Below are 27,770 nucleotides of genomic sequence, written 5' to 3'. Positions count from 1 at the left end.
TTGAACACCAAATTCCTCAAATCCTCCATGAGTTTATGCAAAGCATCTTTGACAAACCTCGTACAACATCAGCATCTCTCAAACAACGGATACTGATAGCATCTGTGTGCCATATCCTCATGCAAGCCTCGCATCAGTCATTTACATCACCACTTCTTCTGTCGACTGGACTATTCATTCACCAGACCAAGAGTTGCTCTCAATCTCCTGTCATCACTGGGAGTAAGTGTGTCTTATGACCAGGTTATGGATTTTCAGAAGGCTGCTGCTGTAAGTCAGGCCAACATCAATTCAACTGAATCACCACCCAGAGATGTTACCAGCCATGGGTTCTCTCAGTGGGTGGCCGATAACTTTGACCACAATGAAGACACGCTAAATGGGCAGCAGTCAACTCATGTGATGGGTATTGTCACCTGCCAGACTCCAGCGCAACATTGTCCAGTGAACATACCTAGGAGAAAAGTTTCATCATCAGATGTACTTACAGAGGGCAACTTTGGAAATATTGTTCGTCCGTATAAACAGCCTCTCAGAAGTCTTATGTCTGACATGATATTCAAGCAAATGCCAAACATCACCATTTCTTTGCAGAACTTTCTTGAGCTAGATACACTATGGCTGCTGTCTAGTGTTTACCTGAACTCAACACCAAATTGGCAAGGGTTTTATGTCAGAGATTACCAGTGGCCATTGCATATGCACTTCTGTGACCTATAATCCAATGATACCACTGAATCCACAGACCAATGAAGCATCAACAGCACAATGAAATATGTTGACTCCCAGAGAAGACAACGAGAGCAGTGTTGTGCCCAACTCACTTTTGACCAGCCACTTTATGCCAAAGCATACAAGATAAAGAGTGACAATCAAGATGAGTTTTCTCATATTCAGTTGCGTCTTGGAGGCTTTCATCAACTCATGTCATATCTAGGTGCAGGCTGCAAAATTATGGAGGACAGCGGCTTAGAAGAACTGTGGGCAAATGTTTATGCATGTAAAAGTCTCCCCAAAATGGTAGATGGAAAATCTTACACTAAGACACTCCGTGCTTGTCTGTTGACTGATGCTGCACTCCATGCTGTACTTACTGAGTCTGTCAAACCATCACTTGACAATGAATGGAGAGATGATGAATCTATATTCTCGTACAGTGACCTATTTCTCTCAGAAGAAGCAAAAGGTAACCTTGCCACACTGCAACAAAAGCTATTTCAAAGAAATGATGAAGTTTCAGGCTCAGAAGAAACACTCAAGGAGATTCACCTGAAACTGTTGAACCTGAAAGAGGAAAAAAGAAAAACGAAGACAAGTAAACTTTGGCTGATGTTTATGGACTTTGTTTCAAATGTGAGAATGTTCATCCGAGCTGAACGATCTGGTAACTGGATGTTGCATCCCAAGGCCACTGAAGATATGCTTCCCCTATTTGCTGCCTCAGGTCACAACAATTATGCCAAGTTCTGTCGCTTATATTTGCAAGACTGCCAAGATCTATGTCAATGTCTGCGTGGTCCGATGGAGAGAGGATTGTTTACAGTCAGAAGGAATCCCAAGAGATTTTGGAGTGGAACCTGGAGCGATATGACCATTGAACAGTGCCTCATGAGAGCAGGGAAAACACAAGGAGGGTTAATCAATATCACCCATAAGGACTCTGCCAGAACAAAATGGTTGTTATCAGCTCACATTGTTGCACAATACACTGATGCACTGCGACTGATGACTGGCACGACAACAGAGGTTACAGATCATCACAGAGATGTCAACCCAGGCAGGATAAAGCAAGATCTGGCTGATTTGCAAACTTTCATCACTTTTCTCCGAGCACACAACCCTTTTGACACACCTCATCAAGATCAGCTGAGAAATATTGCTACTGGTGTGGTTGCAATCGACAAGGTTAATGCTCATGATGCAGCTGAGATTGGTCACAAGATTCAAGCAAATCTGACTGGAAAGAGATTTGGAGATGTTGTCATGAAGAAATCTGATCAAGTGGTCACATTTTGCTGTCATGAAGAAATCAGTACGCCTCTCTGATGGAGAAGAACTGCGAATGTCATCAACAGAGCTCTACCAACGACTGTTGGCAATGACTCTCGTCAATGGTCCTCCATCACCAACTGTCTTCTCCTATGAGCTAGCAGCAGTCAATGAGTCGCCACACTGCTCTGTTTAACGATGACGGGTCAACTGACTGACTGACTGAGTTTGTCAAAATATCCACACTGGCTAATTTCATACTTGATAACCACCACACGAGGAAATTTAACCATGCATGCTGCTGAAGCAGGAACAGTGATCGACGGATGTGCACTTCTTCAACAACTACAGTGGCCAAAGATTGGATGCATTGTTGATCTTTGTCAAATCTTCATCGACAATGTTAAGCATAGAACACTGAGGCATCACCCATTATATGTTGTATTTGACAGCTACCTAACATCAACCACCAAGGAACCAGAGCAGAAAAGAAGAAAGTTCATGAAGGTATCATCACCTGACATTGTAGTTTCAGCTACAACACCAGTTCCTCAAGACAAGTCTGCATTTTTGTCAAACAAGCACAACAAACAAGCTCTGATCAACTTCATTGGAGAAAAGCTTCAAGAGGATGGCATTACTGTCGAACATGCAGGCGATGAAGGTGATGCCGATGTTGTTGTTGCCCGAAAAGCACTGGAAATGGCTGAGGCCACTGCTGAAGTTGTTGTTTTGGCTGATGACACAGACATCCTTGTCTTACTCCTTCACCACAGCAAACCAAACACCAACATTTTCATGAAGACCAAGAAACAACTAGTCTCTGTCAATCAGTGCAAACAAGGTTTGGGAAATGATGTATGTCGTTTGCTCCCTTTTGTACATGCCATGTCAGGATGTGACACCACTTCAGCAATGTTTGGGATTGGAAAGGTTAAACATCTCAAATTGTTGCAGAAATCTCAACCACTCAGAAAGACTGTGTCAAGATTTGGAAATCCATCCTCTTCAAAAGAATCTGTCATAGAAGCTGGAGAAAAGTTTGTGAGTTCTCTGTATAGCAACACAGATGACATATACAGGTTAGATGATTTGAGATATCTCTTTGCTGTCTCAACAAAATTCACATCTGTTGAAAGAATGCCACCAACAAGCCGAGCATGTGCATTCCATTCCCTACGAGTGCATCACCAGGTGTGTACATGGATCCATCTCAAGACTGTCCTGGACAAACATGAACATGGCTTTCAAACTATCTGCAACACTGTTACACCTATAATAACTGATAAGTGTGCTGCCCCAGCCAACCTATTGAAGGAAATCCGATGTTCATGTATAGCTGGTACACAACTGTGTAATAACTGTACATGTTCCAAGAAGAGAATTCCTTGTAGCATCCACTGCAAGTGTAGGGGATCATGTTCAAATCCATCTTCTATTGTTGGAGCTATCTCAGAAGAATGACTGGACTTGGCCCAGCATGAACTGCACCTCAGGGAATACAAAGGGACATATATATGGTCTGACAGTTCCATACACTATTTCAGAACAAAGTGACTAATTGTGTATTGGATAAAGTGATATATGTTATTTCAAAGTTAAATGTGAACAGAAGTTGTTCAGAATTATGTCTGGGACAGTCATATAACAGTGACAGTGATAACTTGTGATACCATTTTCTGCTGGAATGAACATTTATTCAGATGGTTTTCACAGCACCAGAGTAATATTGGTGAGTGGTTCTGTATGTAACAGCTTTTAAAATAATACATTATTAAGGAAAATATAAACTTTTCCTGAAATCCTTTTTGATTAAGAGTTTGTAAATAACCTTTATAGAGACATAGAAATTGTCTGAAAAATGGAATAGAACATTGAAGCACATGATTTTATGATTTTCAGCCTTTTCAAAACTAATTAATATGCAGGTATCAGAGAAAATGTTTGTATCTTTTAACATTTTTAATTTTCTGAATGTTTCAATAGTGATGTTCAACTTTTGAATTTGTTATATCTGCTATTCCATCAAAATACAATGTACATACTGGAAGTAAATTTGCAGGATCTGTGAATGTTGAGAGAACGGACCATCTTGAATCCAAGATGGCCGCCATGGTATATAGGTCATGTGATTAAAATACACATTTTATTTTTTTAATACAGTTTTAACTTTGCCCTGCAATTGCTAAATGTGAGTAAGGTGGAAAAGTAAAAAATAACAATTGTTTTAGAAATGCACAAGACTAGCAAGTGCGAATATTGGTATACATTTTCAGAAAAAATCATTTTTTTCTCTCGTTACAAAAGACTGAAAAAAATATATTTCCCCACTCTTGATTTTTCTTGTGTTTTTTTTGGTGAATCAGTAAACATCAAAGTATGAAAAAAAACAAAAATTGGCCTGTTATCAGAAATGTCTAGGTTCAGTGCAGTTTCTACTGGCCTAATAGTAGCTGTGAACAATGTTCTCGGCGCGTGTGTCAATCCTCAAATGGAGGGTGTGCGGGCTCCAATATTTCGACATTGACCGCCAGAACATGGCATCAGTGTCAGAGGTGTTGTCACGGCTATAAACTCGTATCTCATGGATATAACCCCGTGAAAAAATAGTTTAAGCCTTTCTCTTCCGATGCTGCGTCAAAGTAGGATGATCTGGCAAAAATGCAACAGATATTGTGTCGGGAACTGTCAACAGACAAACGGTGCCTGACAGTGTATCCGCCATTTTGACAGCTCGGCATCACAAAGCTTGGGGGGACGTAGCAACAGTAACCAAGGTGGGCGGAGCTTGGCTCGGAAGTCGGAACTATGAATACGAATGTGTGTTCATTAAATTAGTCCTTCCTTAATATATTTGTTTATTATTCGCCCGTGGAATATACAGCAGTGTAACAATTTCACGGCAATATTACACGAGTGTAAAACCGCTGAACGTATGACGTGATAATGCTTTAGTTATGACGTCACAATAATAATACCTCTGTCACAATGGTATTAGACCTTGCTTCACTCACGGAAAGCTGAGAGTCATCACACTGTAGGCAGTTTCTATCAATTTATGTTGGAGAGTAATAAACAATACTAAACTCGCTTCAGTGAAATAACATTTGTATTAAATTCGTGAAAGATTTAGCATCAAACTCGCTTTCGCTCTTTTGATGCCAAATCATTAACTCATTTAATATAATGGTATTACATGGAAGCGAGTTTAGTATCCTCTATTTATAAGTATAGTTAGTATTTACAGCCACACCAAATTAACAGTCACCATGCTGATTAGCATCCACAAGGTGAGAGTGTTTCGCTTTGCCCTTTTGCACCTGAACGTAAACAGACCCAAATTGAAGACATGGTCATCAACAAAAATATCGCTATTCGGATTTTCCCGACAAATGGTCACAAAAAAGAAAGTACTCGTATATGTTGCTGTAAGCTGCTTTAACATTCTTCTACCAACGTTTCGAAAGGGTACACCAACAATGAGCCTAATTCATTGTAGTACTACTCATATTCTGAGTAATGAAACCTCAGTCAAGGTTACGTTTTGATCACTAGACTCTATGACTGCAGCTGGACAAAATGAGCATATCCATGATGCATGCATAAATGCAGTGCTTTACAGTTGAGTAGATCAGAATAAAAACTATTCTGTCGTTAAACAAGTATTTGATACGGCCCATAATAGGGAGTGAATGCTCCTGAATACCGCGTCAGCAATTTTGCATCAGCTGTTCGCCGCGAGGGAGAAGTGTATGTTTCGCCAAGCTGATTTTTAGATAACCATCGAAAGATCAGTGTGTGAGCGTGTGAGTGAAGGCGTAAGCCGTTTTAACAATAATCACGATGGGGGCCAACAAACAAAGAGCTGCAAACTTTGTAATGGAATCTAAACCGGGCCTTCGGCATGACTGGCCAACACTTCAGCTATCAGCAAAACACATGGCACTTATAAAGAAGAGCAAAACAGATACTTCGGATTTCGCTAATAATTTAACAAATGCTGTGGTGCATAAGAAAACATATTTATCCACCTGAACTTGAAATTAAGGAGATAAGTGAGACTGCCTCAACTGTTTCATATTTACTTAATTTTATATGCATAAAGATTCAGAGATTCAGACAAAAAATAAACTCTCAACAAGGCTGTATGACAATACGGATAATTTGAACTTCCTAATAGTCATCTTTCCTTTACTCTTACACATGTGCTTACATATACTCTGCTAAAAGAGTAACTTGACATGCTGTTTTGGAGTTTATTTACTGAGTGCAAACATGAAATCATCACTCAATTTCAGTAAAATCATCCCTTTACAAGTTTTCAAAACATGATTATCCAGAAAGTGTTATGTGAAACCACCCAGGGCTATTAAAGTAAAATGTCAGTATCTGGTGAGACCACCATGAGCATCGATAACAACTTGGCAGCGGCGGCCCATAGAAGAAAGGAAACGTCGAATGCTGTCTTCGGGAATGTTTTGATACTCTTGCTAAAGTGCTGCGTGGGGGACAAATCGGGTGATAGAGAATTTCATGGCAACACCTGAATGTTGTTTTGCTGGAGGCAAACACGTACGCGTGGTCCTGGTAAACACGTTCAGCGTGAGGTCGAGCATTGGCATGCTGGTAAGATCCACGTTGATAAAGGGAACGACGTGACGTTCCAAAATCTCGTCTCTATGGAGAACCCCGTTCAATGCACCTGCCACGTGCACAAGAGCTGTCCGGCCATTAGTATGGATACCTGCCCACACCATGACACTTTCACTACCAAATCTATCGATCTGCTATACACAGTTATCGGAGTAACGTTCGTTCAGTCTGTCTGTATACACGTGAACGACCATCAGCACGTCTGAGAAGAAACCAAGACTCATTTGAGAACAAAATTGTCCTCCATCTTGGCCGCGTCCATGTCACTCGTTGTCTGCACCATTGTGCACTGTGTGTCAAGACGTTACGTCGAACTGGTCTTCTGGCAAAAAGTCCGCCTTCCCGTAGCCGATTGCGCACTATCTGGTCGCAGATTCGGCGCAGTCCAGGGATTTGGGTTGCTGTGGATGTTGCGGTCGTGGTGCGTGAACGAAGATATTTCAACCGGACGTAGCGATCCTGGGCGGCGGTGGTAACTCTTGGCCGACATGACCTGAGTCTGTCAATAACACTCCCAGTAATGTTGTATCGGGTCCATAGGTTTGAGATGGTCTGTCTGGAGGAAGTGCCTTGCCATCTCATGCTGTGATGCCCCTCCTTGTAAACGGCCGATGGCGTTGTGTCGTTGAGCTTCTGTCAGTCTTGGCATTTTTTGTCTATACTGGCTTAATCTTTTCCCGGTGTTTACCTCTGAGATAAATGCACACAGAGCAGCAAAGATGAAGACGACACCAAACAGGATCCTGGCCACCTTCGGCGACTTATAACAGCATATGGTGACGGCGTCTTTGACGTTAAACGATTCCAAGTAGTGAGCCATGTCTTCCCCAAATGATATCGTGGACAAGCATGTCGAGCAACCAACATCCTGAACAGTCCACACAAACGTCGCTGCTCATGCAATATCGATACCAAAATGAAGACTAAGGCAAAGGAAGTCGGTAATGCAAGGACAGAGGATGAAGAACTGATGTTCGGCGTTCATGTTTTCAGTAACGACACGAGTACTGCAACGATTGATAGTACAGGCGTTGATGTTTATCCTAAAGTGTGGTGTATTGAGTAGGAAGTGTCTCTATTTTGTTGAAATGAACCAACGCGGGTATGATTTGGAAATTATCTGTACATATAAACGAGAGTAGAGAATATATTGTCATACAGTTTTATTCGTCATTCAATGATGATTAGAAGTATTTACAACATATGTCTGGGGCATCCTGCGCTGAGCTCATTAGCGTCTTCTTCATAGCGTTTTGTTCGATGGATCATTAGCCCTGATTATAATCCTTGATTTTTCGACATATACCACCTATAAACGTAACTTTCATCAATCGTGAGCTATCAACATTTCCTTCTCCTTCAGTAAAATGACACACCGTCAGCAGTGCCCATCCCCTTCCACTCCTCACCCACTCTACAGCATTACTTGCGCTTCAAGTTTCATTTTCTTTCTTCAAAATCCACCATTTACAGAAACACGCGTGTTTTTTCTAGTGCACGTGGTGTTAGGTGAAAGGTGGTTACCTTTGAGTTCAGTATAGTAACCAACTGATTAGTCTTAGCCATGAAGAAGGCCCATTTCACCGAAAATTGGTTGTCTTAAAACGCAAATTTGTATGTGATTTACACGTTTACATAGGCCATCAAACATGGTGAGTATTCCCAAAATGGAGAAGATATTCTGTGAAATATGAAAAAGCAGTGTGCAACTGTGTATGTTTATTTTTGAGAAGTTGAGACAATAAAAAAGTACAATAGAAAGATGAATAATTTAGGTTTGTAACAAAACATGACTAATCGTAATCATGAATACAATATATGACGAAACTTTGAAGGTGAGGTGAGGTGAAATTGGGTTTTACGTCGTGCTTGAAAATATTTCGCTCATATGACGACGTGCATGCGTGTGTATGTGTATGTGCGGCTGCTTGTACTAGCCCAGACTGAAGCTGGTTTTATAGTGCTAGCCCACTGAGATACCGTGCCGCAGTGAAGCATGAATACCCCACTCAGACACATTATACTGACTCCGAGCCGACCAGTCCTTGTTGTATCCATTAATGCCGAGCGCCAGGCAGGGACCAACAAGTACCATATTTTAATATCGATCCCGCGACCTTCCGCTCTCCGGGCGGACACGAAATTTGAAGAATATATAGCAATCAATGCAAATATAATATCTAATTGACAGTGTTACTGACACGGAATACAATCAACAGGCTGGACATGTATATGTATGCATACAGCAGATGTTTCAGTATACAGACTATATACAGCGAGCGAGGGACATGTCATGTATACGTCAAAACACTTACTCATGCGACCTGTTACGATTGGGCAGCTTCAATAAAAGCAGCCCTGTTTGTGCAAGTTGGCCTAGGACGCACTGGCCACCATCTTCACCATCTTTCAGCAACAAACACTGCAGATAGTTTGAAAGGGTAAACATATGAAGATGTGTGTTAGGCAGATGTGTAGGAAGACACCCAATCATGTTTCTGTCACAATGCAAAGTACAATTTATTGTTTGTTTCATAACACACTGGAATTTCCATGGGATTGTGAATACTGAGTTTATGGTCGAATATCATTGAAGCCAGTATTAGAGTGTGTTAGAATAGGCCATTAGCCATTCCGTTAGAAATCTCAGTAGGTAATGTCCATGCGAAATAAATATATATCATGGTTATAGAAGAAGTTCCACTATGAGAAAATAGATATGACAGGTAAACATCGGTCTTCATTTTGTTCCGGTCATTGTTTGGGATTGTGACCATTCTGACCTTTACAGTCCAGAAGTTCTTTCCCTCCGTCTGCCAATGCAGTTGAATATGGCTGAAAATACAAAACAATTCATGAAATACATTAAAGATGTAAAACACAGATTAGTATGTCAACGCTTCATAAATATTCAATATTACTACCATATTTATTATTGCCAGAAAATATCTTCATAGAGTAGTTATAGTCTGTTTGCAGTGAAAACGTACCGATGAAATTCACTTTAAACAAAAATGTAAATCAAATAAAGAGAAATTAAGATTGCGAATCCTCATAATTTTACCTTGCCATTTCAAATTTAAATCTCAGATTTTTATTCAACTTAGGATAAAAGTTGTTTAACAAACGATCATAGTTTCAAATCGGTATTATTGGTTTGCATTACAAGGGGGTATGCACATTAAATGAAACACCGAGAACAAGGAGGGTTGATCTAAGTTAACGCTCATCACGTACCACACGTGCATTTGTTTCACTGTTCCAACTACTGCGCTTACCCCCTTGTAACACAAACCAATATAAGCGATTTGAAACAATGATTGTTTGTTAAACAACTTTTTTGTTGAATAAAAATCTAAGATAATTTTTGAATTGGCAAGGTAGAATTATGAGGATTCGCAATCTTAATTTCACTGTATTCGATTTACATTTTTGTTTAAAGTGAAATTCACCGGTACGTTTTCACTGCAAACAGACTATAGTAAGAGTTGACAGAACTGTGTTCAAATGTACTGTCCACATTATTATCCCCTGCAACCTTTGGAGTTGCAAATGAGTGCTCTCCGCCATTCACATATTACAAGTCAAAGACCATTCCGTATTTATGATCATACTTTGTACAGGGGGGAGACTAACTATAAATTGGTGCATGTAGTTATTGGGGAACTTTGGATCAAAGTGATCAACTCAAGTGGTCAACTGTTTCCATGTATGTTTCTAACGAGCATAAGGCACCACTTTATCCATTGATGGTCAATGCCCTAAGTGATCTCTTAGTGAGTAAGTGAGTGTGTGAGTTCAGTTTTACGCCGCACTCAGCAATATTCCAGCTGTATGGCGGCCGTATCTTAGTAACACCATCTCATGGTCAATGAGTGAGTGAGTGAGTTAAAATGTATCGTCACATCGGAAATATTTCAGTTATATCGTGACGAGAAGAATTATTTTTTATACATAGTAATTAATGGCAAATTGTAAAATCCTGTCAACGAAGGACAGTAAAATAACTAGATTATCACAGATTTGAATTTAAAACTAGTAAGTAGATCTAAAACAGTTTAACTATAGATGACAATACAAGGTAAAAACAGGCCATATATTGCCAACAACTGAAGGTAGATCACCACACTAGGGACCATCTCAATGAGATTGCTTAAGGATTAACATGGTGGGTATAGATAAAGTAATAATCAGAGTGCCACACGACTTTGACTCCGACTCATCAAGATAAGAGCATGCAAGGCCTAAGTGAAGCTTTCAAACTTGTTTTTTCAAACTTATTTTCAGGCGAACAATTGACTTAACCTAAATATTTCCTCTTAAGATATATTAAAAAATGCATGCATCCCACTGGTGAATAAGGACACGAAAATAGATAACACTGTGTTACAAAACATACTCCTTATGTTACGTACCATATATGAAGGGGTTAAGACAGGGGGTTGCAGTCTCCAGGCAGGCTAAGACTGTAAAGACGGTTATTGAAAGCAATCTGTGGTGCCGAATAGAAAATACATATTGACATGTCACATTAAAATTCACACTTTGGATGAAAACAACATATGATTAATTATGTGTCGGTCGCATACGTTTTATTATTGAGGTTTAAAAAACTACCCATGCTCTTACCAAACAGTTCATATTTCATACTATATATGATCGTATATTAAGCTATCATCGCTATCTTCTTCTAACATGAAACGATTCAGGAATTCATGGCTTCTCCTTCAGACAAACTTAGGTTTGTCAGAGCCATACACGTGCTCACGGTTTGTACCACAGTGATCAACGACGGACATGCGTCACTTCTGGCATCCCTTCCTCTTTGAGATTGAAACCCGTGAAGATGCACGTAAGTTAAATACGGCTCCACACACAAATCACCTAATGGAAGGTGTGTGTTTTTTCCATAAATATAACTTATTCTCTCTCTCTCTCTCTCTCTCTCTCTCTCTCTCTCTCTCTCTCTCTCTCTCTCTCTCTCTCTCTCTCTCTCTCTCTCTCTCTCTCACTCACACACACACACACACACACACACACACACATATATACATACATACATACTTAGTAATATTTGTATAGCACCAACATCCAGCTCATCTGTTCAAAGGCGCTTTGTTTTTCCTCGATCAATGGATGTCAATCTCAACGGCGCATCGTATTTTCAATCTCAACTCCAAGTTTACTGCACGTTACCGCAGTTACCGTTGTAGCCGCAGCTAGGTGTTTGCACTTATTCATTTACCAGCGGATTTGCGGGTTCTTTTGTGTACTGTACACTAGGGGTTGTGGCAACACTGAAAGTGTGCTACCATGGCCAAGGATTTTGTGACACGCGGTCACAGGTAGGCTCGATCCTGGCGCCTTAAGCTCGCTAGATCACTAGCCTGGCGCCTTCGACAGCTCGCCCACCATGCCAACCATTCTTGATTCTAATATTCATTCAACCAATATACATGATACAGTTTATCCTAGATTGTCTGATTATTTTTTACACAGCAACATTTCACCTCTGTGCCTGTCGTTTGTAAATAATCGAGTCGAGACATCACAAATATCGATCTACGCACTAAGGATATGATACCATGATATCCAATGGCCTGATTACCTGATCGCGGTAGTCGCGTGTCAAGACAACCATGGGTTGATCGTTTATGTAAATTATGTAACTCACCCGCTGTCGGTGATGAGTTTCACTATCTTTTCAGGTGCCAAACTCTTCACCAACAGCGGCAGCTGTACATACCTCAGTACGTCAATACCTGGCCCAACCTTTATACACTCAATAGATTACTTTGTTCAAAGAAAGCTCAATATGTTAAAGAATTGTCAAAATTTATTAAATGTATCAATAGAAGTTTAGATATAAATATATGTAATTAAATGTTTGTATCATTCTCTAATGACACCCTTGTATATATGAATATGTATGTACATGTATATTGTATTGTACATTATCCTACCTCAATTATATCTCTCCGATGTCATCTTGGTGTATATGTGTATATAACGTTTTTCCACTTCACTCATGTACCACCGTTGGTGGAAGTTGAGGAAACAAAAACCTTCGAACCTTCGCTAGCGATCATTTTTACCCAGATCTTCATCAGACAGTTTAGACAGTTACATAATCGAATCTAGACCAAACTATCTAATTGATCTACGGAATTGGGTTACGATAACATGGTACCCGAGGGTCAGACTATCCGATACTGTACGTCGGGTTGCACGGGTTGCAATAGAGCACTTCTAAAAAGTATTTTTATTGGTCAATTAAATTATATATCAAAGTGATAGGTAGTTGTGTTCCAAATGTTTTCAGATAAATAAAATGCCACATTACCCAAAGAACCAATAATACACAATGAAGGGGCCAATGCAGAGGAAGAATACCACATCTGAAAAATATATTTGCATGTTCTTTAGATTCTCGAGCATCAACAAAACAACATCTGTATGTTATAATCCGGTCTGATTGCGTGTTCTTGCAAATAGATTTAAACGATTGCATATCATACCATAAAATCATTTTCATTATTGTTACTCTGAACTAAGCCATGGTATAACTGCAGTACACTTCACAGTGGCATTTTACTCAATAACTCCTCCCCTCACTATACTCAAGTACACAAATTTAAGGCGATGCCAGATATCTTCACTTTCTTTCACTTTCAAGAAGGCTACGGTTGTAACGAAATCAAAGGAACCACTGGTTTTTAGTTTGCGTTAACAACGTCAGTCATCCATACCGTATGCCAAAACTATTCCAATATCTCTGCCGATGAACTGAACGTCTGTGGAGGTGTCATCATCACTTATCGTCTTCTCATAGCTGAGTGTTCCTGAAGAACGATCACCACACATTCTGTCTTGAACCTTGACTTCACAACATTACACCATCTTAAACGACGAGATATCGGAGATCGATTATCGATTGACTTCTACATAATCGACCAATTCTTTAATCGTGCAATATCGTGAAACAGCATAAACTATGCATTCTGAATATCCTCTACAGATTTAAGATATGGAGCATAACAATACTGTACTAAACTCCAAGAAAAATATTTTTTAAAGAACACGAAAAGCTAAAAATGTCCATATTGTTTACCTTTTTTACAGCACCATACAAACAAAGATGGTAGCCCAAAATGTAACATCATTAGTAATGGGAGTAAGAAATAGATCACCATGTCCACCAATGGTAGTAACACATAGATCACTACTGAATCCAAATCACAATAATATGCCTCGTTACTGTGTCCCATGGCTTTCAGCTGGTAGAAGTAGAACTGAAATGAAACGAGACTGAAAGTCAACTCAAGAAGCATTCGGTGTACTTTTCATTCTGTCATTGATATTCAAAATACTTAGAGAGCTCTCGCCAGTAATATTGTATACGTAATTAAACGTTCAAATCAACTGTAATACCGGTTTCAAATAGACAAAACAAAACAAGTGATGGTTGCTTTTGCCAAATGATCAAAAGGTCCGCTCATAACACTGCAAATAATGCTTCGATTCTCATTATGGGTTACAAAGTCAAAATCCTGTTCTTTCCCCCACCTCGCAGGGTTATGGATTGTATACAACATAGGGCAATGAAAATACATTTCACGATATCATTTTCCAATTTTTCTTACCTTAACGCCACTCATAATGAAGGCAGTTACAAAGGATAACAGTAGGAAGACGATACGTAACGCCTTGATGATGCGACTGCAGGCGATGGTGAAAAGATTATCGATATTGAATCCAGCCAGGATGAGGTGGGACATAGTACCTCCAAACATCTGAAGACCTGAAAATATTTTACATCCGTAATATCCACCCCTCCATACAACGGTCGCAAACATCCCGATGTTGCCACCGCATCGGATGCACAAACCCAGCACGTCAGCAACACAAATGGCAAGGAGATAGAAATGCATCCTGCTGCCTGTCTTCCATGATTTGTAGAGAGACCAGATCATCCATATGTTGGTACAGACTCCAATGTACAGTAGAACGCTGTTCACCACAATTTCCGTCGTGTATGTTGTTGTCTGTATAAAACTATCGTAATCATAATCGTATGTGTAGTTACTTGAGTTGGCAAATTCCATATCCATGTTTAAGCACGAGACGAATATCCGTCACGCAGTTCATACACGTTCAAGGCTTCTGGTGTGGAATGTGTTCAACAAACTGGATGACTAACAAATACAAGAGGTAATTGTAGATCATTAAGGTTGGCAGGATACTTGGGTGGGTTAAACACGACATAATGTTGGTCATGGTAATAATTATTTGCTTGGCATTTCAAAGACGTCGACACAGTTACATTGCAGTGTGAAAGGTTATCATCGCATGCTTCTAGAATAGAATATAGAATTATATAGAGAGTGAACTGGGTTCAATGCTTTCTTGAATTGGCGTATGAGTATTATGTCGCAGGAAAGTTAAACCTGATGCAGATCTCAGACGTTTACCAATTTGCTGAAATCTGGAGCTGGGATATTTCGCTGACAGACCTAGAAGCATAAATGGGGATTTGACCACAGTGGCGATGCATCTTGCATGCTCAAGGGGCAAATGAGCCATCCGTGCCCGCTACACGGTTGGAAGAGAGTGTAGGACATCAGTTTAGTTGCATCGAAGCCGGTATTCACTGATTTTCTTGTGACGATACCTTATAACATGTAAGTTATGCACCTGGGTTTACTTTCGTCTGTAGAGCATGATAAAAAGAGAAAATCAACAATTTGACTAATTAGTGGCAAAAAGTATGCTTGTTGATCTCCCTATTTTGACCTGCTAAGCATGTTCTTGTACCGTGCCTTTTACATATGTTTGTGACGGATGCGACTGGTGGGTCAGGACAAGCTGACATGTTCGCGATCACCAGTCGGTGTCATCACTATATGACAGTGAGTCATAAACACTTACCTGTGGACGGAACAGTACAATCGCACACGTTTTTTTCAGAGAGATTTCAAAGGACGCCCCATGAACCTTGTTCAAACGTTGATCAGAGCTAGAAATAACATAACAACATTGTTCCAAAACTACTCAACTGATATACAGAGGCAGTTTTGCCTTTTATCGAGCAATATTCCGACGGCTTTTGGTCTCTACGCTTCACAACGTTGAAGTTCCATCACACACGCGCCTTCCACTGAGATTTCAAAGCGTCATTATTGCATCATGGTTTGCTCTGCAACATAACACACAGCACCTCCATGTGCATAATGTCCTTCAGAACGAATTCTGTTGCTCCATATACACTTTCCATCATAAGGGATAAATATTTCAATGTGAAAACAGTTAAGGATCTTTTTACCACGGTTAATTTTCAAATGACGTTAAAGTATCGTAAAATTATTGTCCTCCTGAGAGGGTACGTAAGTCCTAAACTTTCGAAGTAAAAAAATAAACTTACCACATTTTTAAACGTAGTATGTTAAACGTAGTCGGATAAATTTTCCTACAATCGCCAGTGGCTGAAGGGATGGTGTAAATCCAGCTACGGTCCATGCAAGTAGCAAAAGTAATGTAAGTCCCCATGGTTCCTAGCATTGTGATCTACCTTCAGTTGTTGGCGATCTGTAACCCCTGTTTTACACTGTATTGTCTTATTTAATCAAACTCTTTTAGTTTTACTCGCTAGTTTTATATTCATATATGTGATTCTCTAGTATATTTACTGTTCATCGTCGACAGGTTTTAATCAAAAGGTTTTCACTTTTTGATTGAATAAATTGTTTTCGTCACGATATGGCTGATATATTACCGATGTGACGTTAAATATTAACTCCCTCCTTTCATATAAACTTCAAATAGGGTGAGTGAGTGAGTGAGTGAGTTAAGATTTAAAGTCACATCGGCAGTATTTCAGCCATATTGTGACTAAATCAAGTTGTAAATATATTCACAATTTAAAGTGAATTATAACATGCAGGACAGTAGACAATTAGATTATCACAGATATAACTTTAAAACTAGTAATTAAATCTAAAATATTGAACTATACATGACAATACAATATAAAAACAGGCTATATATTGCCAACAACTGAATGTAGATAACCATACTAGGTACCATGGGGACTTACAGTACAATTGCTTCCTGCATGGGCCCTAGCTGGATTTACACCGTCCCTTCAGCCGTTAGCAATTCAGCGATCTAGCCGTATATTAAAAGACACGTATTCTACGATTAAAAAGTGGAACGTTTTAATTAACTTCGAATGGTTTTGGACTTACGTACCCTCTCGGGGGGACAATATTTTTACAGTACTGTAACCCCCCTTTGAGGATAACTTCAAATGGATTATGAATATCTAAACGTCCAGACGGTTGATACAGCACATGATGAACCGCTATATATTTCTTTAACTGAGTAGATCTCTAAACAGCCACAACTCCAAATGTATGGTTTGAGCAAGCAGGAGTTATTTGTTTCTAACGCCGTTGCAAACATAAAGTGAAATGTTCACTTTAACAGAAACATTTTCCAGTGTTTACCTCTGAGATAAATGCACACAGAGCAGCAAAGATGAAGACAACAAACAGGATTCGACGACTTATAACAGCATATGGTGACGGCGTTGTTGACATTAAATGATTCCAAGTAGTGAGCCATGTCTTCCCCAAACGACATCGTGAACATGCATATCGTGCAACCCACATTCCGAACAGTCCACGCGAACGTCGCTGCCCATGCAGTATTGATACCAAAATCAAGACAAGGTAAAGGAAGTCGGCAATGCAAGGACTGGGAATTAAGAACTGATGTTGGACGCCCATGTTTTCACAGCAACACGCTGCTTAGTACAGGCGTTAATGTTTATCCTAAAAAGTGGTGTATTCAATCGGGAGTGTCTTCGTTTGCGGAAATGAACCAACTCGAATATGGTTTGTACATCTTCTATATGTACATGTAAACGAGAGTATATAATATATTGTCATACAATTATATTCGTCATTCATGAAGATTAAAAGTATTTTCATATTCAATAAAATTGGGAACAATTTAAGTCCAGTATGGGGCTTCCTGCGTTGAGCTCATTAGCGTATTCTTTATAACGTTTTGTTCGATGGATCATTAGCCCTGATTAATAATCATTGATTTTTTCGACATAGTACCTATATACGTGGTTTTCACCAAACATGTGAACTATCACTATTTCCTTCTCCTTTAGTAAAATAACACACAGTCAGTAGTGCCCATCCCCTACCACTACTCACTCACTCTACAGCATTACTGGCGCTTCTAGTTTCAGTTTCGTTCTTCAAAATCCACCATTAACAGAAACACGCTTGTTTTTCGAGTTGTTTAGTGCACATGGTGTTAGGTTACCTTTGAGTATAGTATAGTAATCAACTGATAGTCTAGAAAAGCACCGAAAATTGGTTGTCTTCAAACACAAAATTGTATATTATTTAGACGCTTATATAGGCCATCAAACATGGGTGAGTGAGTTTTATTTTACGCCACACTCAGCAATATTCCAAACATGGAGAAGATATTCTGTGAAATATGAAAACGCAGTGTGCAACTATGTATGTTTATTTCTGAGGGAAGTTGAAACAATAAAAAAGGAGAATAAATTAGCTTTTGTAAGATTGCATGACTAAAAGTAATCATGAATACAAAATAGGACAAAACTTTGAAGAATGTATAGCTATCAATGCAAACATAAATCTAATTGAAAGGCCAGCTGAAAAGGAATACAATGAACAGATTTGACATGATCTGTACGCTACAAGTGGTCACAACTGACGTGTATGCTGTATGTTATTTCAGCAGTGAAACTATAATTCTATTTCATTAATTAATTGTTTTATTGATTTGATAGAGCGTAAATATACGTAATCCAGGCCAGGAAACAGAGAGTATGCAGATCTATTGCTACGAAAGGCTGTAAGAGACGTTAAAGTGAAAGTAGTAACTATACATGTATACAACCGTTTGTCTTATGTTCCATGGAGACGTTACCGTGGTATCATACTATGTTGACACAGAGCATGTCGTTCAGTATACAGAACATTGCGAGTGAGGGGCATGTAATGTATACGTCAAGAAAACTTACACATATGGGGCATATAAAGGTGGGGCAAATATCATAGAAGTAGCCCTTATTTTGTGTAAGTTTGCCCAGGATGCACTTGTCAACATTTCCACCATCTTTCATCAACACACAGCACAGATAGTCATTGGAAAAGTGAAAAAAACACATATGAACATCTGTTCGAGGCGAACATGTTGCCATAAAAGAAATGGTGTTTCTATCACAATGCAAATACAAATTATTTTTTGTGTCGTAACACACTAAGTGAGTGAGTTTAGTTTTACGCCGCACTCAATATTCCAGCTATATGGCGGCGGTCTGTAAATAATCGAGTCTGGACCAGACAATCCAGTGATCGCAGCACGCGCAATTAGGAACCGATGGCATGTGTCAACCAAGTCAGCGAGCCTGACCACCCGATCCCGTTAGTCGCCTCTTTCGACAAGCATTGGTTGCTGAAGATCAACATTCGAACCCGGACCTTCACGGATCTAACACACTAAGCATTCCATGGGAATATGGGTATTGTAGTTGTAGTAGTATATCGTCGAAGCTTGTACAAATCCGTGTTAGAATAGGCCGTTAGCCATTCAGTAAGAGATCACAAACGGGATCGGGTAATCTGACTTGGATGAAGCTTGACATCGTAGCTCATTGGAGTATCTAGTCAGGACTCGATTTTTTACATATGGCTGGGATATTGTGTGCGGTGTTACATCTTTGGAGGCTGCTTTCTGTGAAGCACAAACGTCTTCATTGATACAAAAAGATACTCATGTATGTACAAAGCTTCAGTAGGTATTGTTCTATCGGAATGAATATTTATCAGGGTTATAGAAGAAGTTCCACAAAGAGAAAAGAGATTTGAGATGTAAACATCGGTCGTCATTTCGTTCCGGTCATTGTTTGGGATTGTAACTATTCTGACGTTTACAGTCCAGGAGAAGTTTTTTCCCTCCGTCTGCCAATGCAGTTGAATATGGCTGAAAGTACAAAGAATTCAAAAAATAATTTGGAGATGCAAAACACAGATTAATTTTGTCAACAATTTATAAATAACCAATGTAACTACCATACTTATTGTAACCAAAAACATCTTCGTAATGCAGTTTGTAAGAGTGAAAAAAAATGCTTGTTTGTTACTGTGGAGACAATATTGAATTTCCCAAATGTTTTTCAGGCGAAAACCTAACTGAAAATATATATTTTCTCTAAAGATATAGTTCAACTGCGTGTATTCCTTTGGCGATTAAGGACAAAAAACTAGATAATATTTGGTTAAAAAATAACCCTTATGTTACTTACCATATATGAAGGGGTTAACACAGGGGTTTATTACCCACAGGTAGCCTAAGATTGTGAAGACGGTTATTGTATGCCATCTGTGGAGTAGAAAATAGATATTAACAAGTCACATCATATGACGAACTGTGTGTCGGTCGTATACGTTTATTTAATGTGGTTTAAATAAAACTGCCAAAGCTGTTACAGAGCAATTCATATTTCTAATTGTACATGATCGTATATCATCGTATGTAAAGCCATGACGAAGGGGTTAAGACAGGGGTTTGCAGTCTCCAGGTAGGCTAAGACTGTATAGAAGGTGTCTGTGGTGTGGAATAGAAAATATATATTAACATGTCACATTAAAAATCACACTTTGGATGAAAACAACATATAATGAATTATGTGTCTGTCGTATACGTTTTATTAATGAGGTTTAAAATAATGCCAAAGCTGTTACCGAACAACACTATCTTCTTCTAACATGAAAAGGTTTAGGAATTCAAGGGTCCTCCTTCAGACGAAGGTTTTTCAGAGCCATATACGTGCTCATGTTTTTGTAGCAGTGATCAACGACTGAGACATGCATCACTTCTGGCAGTAGTTCCTCTAAGAATTTGACACAACTCGCTTGAGTTAAATTTGGCTTCACACCCAACACGCTCTCATCTAACGTTACCTTCTGCTAATATGAACAGATTTTAGTATTCGAGGGTCAAACTTCAGACAAAGGTTTGCAATACTTCGGGATTTCCTCCCCTGTAAGCTGTACCACAGTCATAACACAACTTGCATGAGTTAAATGCCCAACTCTCTTATTCGAAGGTGTGTGACTGTGGCACTGAAGTGATTGTTGATAACCACGCTACTATTCCCAATTTGGAAAAGAACTGACATGCCAGCTTTTATGTGGGAAGGATGGACAGTAGAAGTGGAATCCCTCTGCATTACGGCTGGTACGGACGCGGAAAGGTTAGGACATGTGTTGTCGATGTCATGCCCACTAGATCTAAACCCGGTTTGAAGTATGGCGGAATACAGCCGCGTTTGCGCTGCTGACAAATCAGTGTATATGACGACAAATTCTGGGAGTTTTCAGTCCTGTGCCAAGTAATCTTAACTATTTCCCTTGTTTCAACCCCAGTGTAACGGTGGTGAAAGCGCCGATGTCCCGACATGTTTGCTTACAAACAAAAGGGTCAACGAGTTCATTGTATTCATACGCGGACAATCGGTCGCTTTAATTAGCGGTCCTTAACTGCCAATCAAGTATGTTTTTGGTGAGCTGTCAGCCAATCAGAATCAAGTATCACAAAACGTCGAGATGGAATGTATATTGACGGTTGTTTGATGTTTCTACCCGAACCCCTTCGTCACGTCTTACGACAAACACGGGTAACTATAGATCAGTACGTTAAGGTAGCTGTATTGGGCAGTTTTTTCTTTTATATCTAGCTAAGTAACAGGAAGTGATCTTCCAATTGTATTCAGATAAACAAAACGTCACATTACCCAAGGACCCAAAGTACAATGAACGGAGCAATGCAGAGGAAGAATACCAAATCTGAAAAATATATTTGCATGTTCTTTAGATTCCCGAGCATTAACAAAACAAAATCTGTATATAAAATTCGGTCTTGCTGCATATGCTTTCAAATACATTTAAATGTTTGCATAGTAGTAACATAAAAACATGTATATTGAAACAGAAAATCACTCTCATAATTGTTACTCTAAACCTAGCGGTATAAGTTATTCCTCCTTCTCATCATGACACGGACACCAGAATTCTGACGTGGCACGAACAACTCTTACAGGTGTGCATACTTTCAGGTGAACCCAGTGTTTGCATCGATGGGTGTGTGCATTCTGCCCATGAGACAAACACGATGCTCTGGCATCCTTCGAGTTCCTGTGGTGTAAAATCTGTGACACTGACAGCAAAGTTCATCATCTGTGATCTCATTTTCTTCGTCAGAAGAATCAACGACAGGATCGATTCTACGGGAGTAAATGCCTGATGTACCTGGCTGAGGAGACGATGATTTATCTGTCATGATGTTTTGTCTCGATTTTGGTGTTTTATTTGCAGATTTTTCTTTTCTTCACAGGGGATTGCTAACTTGATGTTCTCTAACTTTCTCCATAATTGAATCCTCTGTAATGGCCTTGCCACCGACGACCGCACTAAGAACTTTCCTCTTCTTTGTAGACTGTGATTTATCAGTCAAAACGCTTTGTTTTGAAAAAAGAAAGTTCTTGACAGACGATGTTGTTGTTTTGTCGTTAGAATTGTCGACACGTTCGGATCTATCAGCGTCTTCACATGGGGTGTGAAAACAGTTGAAGGGCAAAGTTAACGCGACTTACAGTACTGTTATCAAATGGATAAATCCCACACGTCTTGAACGATGACTGTAGATTGGATGGAGTTAATGCCAAGGAGTACGCTTTACATGCCAGTTCACAAACGGAATGTTTTGCAACAGCAACGATGGAATTGTTCCTCATGAATTTATGTCGGAGATTGTTGTAAATCTTGGAAAAAGGTCCAAAACAGCAGACGTCCAAAGGTTGTAAGACATGTGACGTGTGCGCCGGTAAAACAAACAATATAATGTTGTGTTCACGAGCCCAGGTTATCAGTGATAATGACACATGCGATCTATGTCCATCATAGAGAATAAGCAAGGGACGATCAACAGACGCTGTGACGGAATTCTTCAGGAAATGGTGTTCAAGATATTGACGAAATATTTCGGAATTCGACCATCCAGAATCAGAAACGGTTCCGGCTGCTCCTGGTGTCGATCCTGTCATGTTTTCTTCACGCATTCTTTTCCCCTTGAAAACAAAATACGGGGGTATTACGGCGCCTGAAGCACTACCGCACCCTATAATCGTAGTAGTGCTAGATCTCGGACAAGTGACAGCATATGGGGTGGCCTGACTTGACGATACCACAGACGGAGGAGTGTGGTTTTCCACAATTCCCTTCTCATCAATGTTGTATATCCGATGTGGGTTATCCTTCAAGTTGTACTTGTCAAGAATCTGTCCAAGTTCTTTGAAGTAGTGTCCGACCGTTTCCTTGGACGTAGCCTTCGCGCACTGTAACTCAAGTGATCTTGGTTTTTGGACTTTGAGATCAGGCAAACGCGACAAGAAATTATAAAACCATTGCATAGACAGTGGTTTGTCGGTTTTGGATTTCTTCCCCAGATGAATTGCTAAATCAGTAGCAAGGTCGGCAAATAACTGCAATACTCTTCACAGTGATATTAAACTGTGTTAGCCTCATCATCAACACTTTCAAGAGGACTATAGTTTTTATTGTTGTTTATTTTACTCTGAACCTAGCCATGCAAGACTCTTCACAGTGGTAAGTTCACTAACTCCGTCCCTCCATATCCTCAAATGCACAAAGCAAAGCGATCCAACATATCTTTATGTTTGACGTATTCTGTGTCAGCCTCATGACCAACATTTTCAAGAAGGTTACGGTTGTAATAAAACCAAAGGAAAGACTGGTTTTTAGTTTGCGTTAACAAGGTCAGTCATCCATACCGTATGCCAAAACTATTCCAATATCTCTGCCAATGAACTGAACGTCTGTGGAGGAGTCATCATCACTTGTCATCTTCTCATAGCTGAGTGTTCCTGAAGAAAGATCAACACTCAGTCTGTCAAAACTATTCCATGAGCCTAGACTTCACACCATCTTAAACGACGTATCGAGATATCAGAGATCTTTTATCAATTGACTTCTATATGGTCGACCAATTCCATAATCATGCAATATCGTGAAACAGCCAAAACTATGCATTCTGAATATCCTCTACAGATTTAAGATATGGAACATAACAATACTGTACTAAACTCCAAGAAAATTCATTGTGAAAGACGCGAAAAGCTAAAACTGTATTTCCGTATTGTTTACCTTTTTTACAGCACCATACAAACAAAGATGGTAGCCCAAAAAGTAACATCATTAGAAATGGAAGTAAGAAAAAGACCGCCGTGTCCACCAATGGTAGTAACGCATAGCCAAATGCTGAACCGAAACCGCAATAATATGCCTCGTTACTGTGTCCCATGGGTCTTAGCTGGTAAAAGTAGAACTGAAATGAAACGAGACAGAAAATCTAAACATAACATAACATTCGGTATACTCTTTTCTGTCAGTGATATTTAAAATAGTTAGAGAGCACTCACCAGTAATACGGCTTACATAATAAAACGTTCAAATCAACCATTGCAGCAACACTAAAAGGCAAAAGGTTCGCTCATGACACTGAGAATAATGTTTCGATTCTAAGGGTGCAACGTCAAAATCCTATCCTTTCCTGCACCTCGCAATGTTATGCATTGTATACAACACAGGGCAACTTAGATACATTTCTTGAAGTCATTCCCAAATTGTGCTTACCTTACTTAACGCAGAGTTATGGCTTGCATACCGCTTAGACTAACTGATAAGACTTGCACAAACTCATTCTCAACATGTGCTTACCTTAACGCCACTCATAGTGAGGGCGGTTGCAAAGGACAACAGCAGGAAGACGATACGCAACGCCTTGATGGAGCGACTGCAGGTGATGGTGAAAAGATTATCGATATTGAATCCAGCCAGAATGAGATGGGACATAGTAGTTCCAAACATCTGAAGACCTGAAAATATTTTACATCCGTAATATCCGCCTCTCCATACAACGGTCGCATTACTGCCGATGCTGACACCGCTGCTGATGCACAAGCCCAGCAAATCAGCAACACAAATGGCAAGGAGATAGAAATGCATCCTGCTGCCTGTCTTCCATGATTTGTAGAGAGACCTGATCATCCATATGTTGGTACAGACTCCAATGTACAGCAGAACGCTGGTTACCACAATTTCCGTCGTGTGTGTTGTTGTCTGTATAAAACTGTCGTAATCATAATCGTACGTGTAGTCACTTATGTTGGCAGACTCCATATCCATGTTTAAGCACGAGACGAATCTCCCTGACGCAGACCTTACACTTTCAGCGCTTCTGGTGTGGAATGTGTTCAACAAACTGGATGACTAACAAATACACGAGGTAATTGTAGATAATTAAGGTCGACAGGATACTTGGGCGGGTTAAACACCACCTAATTTTGGCAATGCTAATAATTACTTGCTTGGCATTCCACGTTGCAACGTGAAAGGTCATCATCGCATGTTAGAATTGTATGGTGAGTGAACCTTGAACAGGCGTGTTAGTATTATGTCGGAGCAAAGTTCAATCCGATAAAGATCTCAGACGTTTACCACTTTACTGAAATCGGCAGCTGGAATATTTTGCTGACAGACATGGCACCATAAATGGGGATTTGAACCTAACGAGTGGACCTTCCGTACGGTACACGGCTTGAAGGGAGTGTAGGAAATCGTTTTAGTTCTATGATTATCAATGACAACATGCCATTAGTCAATATTGTCTAGCGACGAGTTAGCTTTCTTCTGAATGGAGAGAGAAGTAAAAAGTTCATAACACGTAAGAAGACATTGATTTAAGATAACTAGACGTGCATTAGTAAACCAGTCATGGGCGAAGCATACATGCCGTATAAAAAATTATAAGCGCGCTGGTTTACCATACATGAGCTACCCGGCTTGAAGAGAGTGTAGGAAATCATTTTAGTTACACAGTTATCAATGACAACACGCATGCCGGTATTTACTGATTGTCTTACTATGATACCTTATTACGTGTAGTTATGTAGAGCATGGTAAGAGAGAGAAATTAAACAATTTTACTAATCAGTGTCTGACAAAAAGGATGCTTGTGGATTTCCCTATTTTCATGTTCTTGTACCACGCCCTTTACATCTGTTTGTGACGAATGCCACAGGTGATATAGTATTTACTGACATGTTCGCGATCACCAGTTGGTGTTATCACTATATGACGGTGATTCATAAACACTTGCCTGTTGACAGAACCTTACAATCGCACAGGTTTTGTTAAAGGGAAGTTTCAAAGGGCGCCCCATGAATCTTGTTCAAAAGTTCAGAAATGACATGAGAGCAGTTTTGCCTTTATGTCGAGCAATATCGTGCAGCCCACATTCCGTGCAGCCCACATTCCGAACACTCCACAGGAACGTCGCTACCAATATCGATGCCAAAATGAAGACATAAGCAAAGGAAGAGGGCAATACAAACACAGGGGAAAAGAACTGATGTTGGACGTGCAGGTTTTCAGTTACGAAATGAGTACGGCAACGTTGGCACAGCAACACGCTGCTTGGTACAGGCGTTGAATTCGTAACTACTCGTCCCTTTCCGTAACCTGAAAGAAGACTTGTACCCCTCTCGTAGCCATGTCCGGGAGAAATATTCCCCCAGCCAATCAGAATGAGCGTCTATAGAGAAGAAATTGGGTCAACATAGTTTGTTGAAATAATTTTCATTTCGGCTTGCAAATTTCTTTCACAGACATTTCAAGTATATTTTAGGTATTGCACAATCATCCGGGGTTTTCTGAATTTTTATAACCAGGATATATCAACATTATGGCGTAGGAAAGTATTCACCGTCTTTAAGCATGTTAAACATACCCATGTTTGTTTTCCAAATAAACTAGAGTTACATGCCCTTGAAAATAGTGAGGCGACTAGACTAATTCCTTCTCTCTGCGCTTTTGCGCTCAGACAGAGCCACGTTCAATAAAATGGCTACGAGAGGGGTACGAGTCTTCTTTCGGGTTACGGAAAGCGACGAGTAGTTACGAATGCAGGCGTTTATCCTAAAGAGTTGTGTATTCAGTAGGGAGTGTCTCCATTTTGCGGAAATGAACCAACGCGAATATGCTTTGGAAATTATATGTACATGTAAACGAGAGTAGAGAATAGACTGTCATACAGTTATATTCGTCTCTCAATGATGATTAGAAGTATTTTCATATTTAATGAATTAGGAATTTAAGTCCCAAACATATGTATGGGGCATCCTGCTTTGGTCTCATTAGCATATTTTTTTAAGAGTTCGATGGGTCATTGATGTTTTCGACATAGTACCTATAAACGTAGTTTTCACCAACATGTGAACTATCACTATTTCTTTCTCCTTCAGTAAAATGACACGCCGCCAGTAGTGCCCAGTAACAGAAACACACTTCTTTATCAAGTTGTATGTTAGTACACGTGGTGTCAGGTGAAACGTGGCTACATTTGAGTTCAGTATAGTAACCAATTGATTAGTCTCAGCCATAAAGACTTAGAACTAAAAGACCCAGTCTTATAACACAAAACTGTATGTGATTTAGACACTTATATAGGCCATCAAACATAACTATAGGTGAATGAGTGAGTGAGTTTAGTTTTAAGCCGCACTCTACAATATTCCAAACATGGAAAAGATATTCTATGAAATATGAAAACGCAGTGTGCAACTGTGTAAGTTTATTTCTCAGAAGAAGTCGAAACAATAAAAAAACACAATAAAAAGATGAATAATTTAGCTTTTGTAAGAAAACACAAATAAGCGTAATCATGAATACAAAATAGGACAAAGCTTTGAAGAATATACAGCAATCAACGCTAAGATAATTCTGATTGACAAGCTAACTGAAGAGGAATACAATGAACAGATTTGACATGCATCTGTATGCTACACATGGTCGCCACCGACGTGTGTTGTATGTGTTTTCAACGGAGTAACTATATTATTTTGAGGAATTTTATTAATTGATTTGATAGAGCGTTAGTGCACAATTCAGGCTAGGAAACAGTGAGTGAGTGAGTGAGTGAGTGAGTGAGTTAAGATT

General features: G+C 39.6%; 1 protein-coding gene across 1 annotated transcript; it reads right to left on the bottom strand.

Annotated features, from left to right (window-relative positions):
* Window positions 1-19,505: 19,505 nt before the first annotated feature.
* Window positions 19,506-25,037, bottom strand: LOC124260629 (adipokinetic hormone/corazonin-related peptide receptor variant I-like). Its single transcript, XM_046694949.1, has 6 exons — window positions 24,492-25,037; window positions 23,919-24,099; window positions 23,546-23,638; window positions 21,491-21,542; window positions 20,000-20,076; window positions 19,506-19,677 (listed from the first exon to the last, which is right to left on the bottom strand). The coding sequence occupies exons 1-6, from the start codon at window positions 24,957-24,959 to the stop codon at window positions 19,625-19,627; spliced, it is 924 nt and encodes a 307-aa protein (XP_046550905.1). The 5' UTR covers window positions 24,960-25,037; the 3' UTR covers window positions 19,506-19,624.
* Window positions 25,038-27,770: the final 2,733 nt, after the last annotated feature.

The sequence above is a fragment of the Haliotis rubra genome, unplaced genomic scaffold (assembly GCF_003918875.1).
Source record: "Haliotis rubra isolate DU_JTF1 unplaced genomic scaffold, ASM391887v1 Scf770, whole genome shotgun sequence".
Classification (NCBI taxonomy): Eukaryota; Metazoa; Mollusca; class Gastropoda; order Lepetellida; family Haliotidae; genus Haliotis; species Haliotis rubra.
The sequence above is the reverse complement of the archived record's forward strand: the minus strand, read 5'-3'. Positions and strand labels throughout refer to the sequence as shown.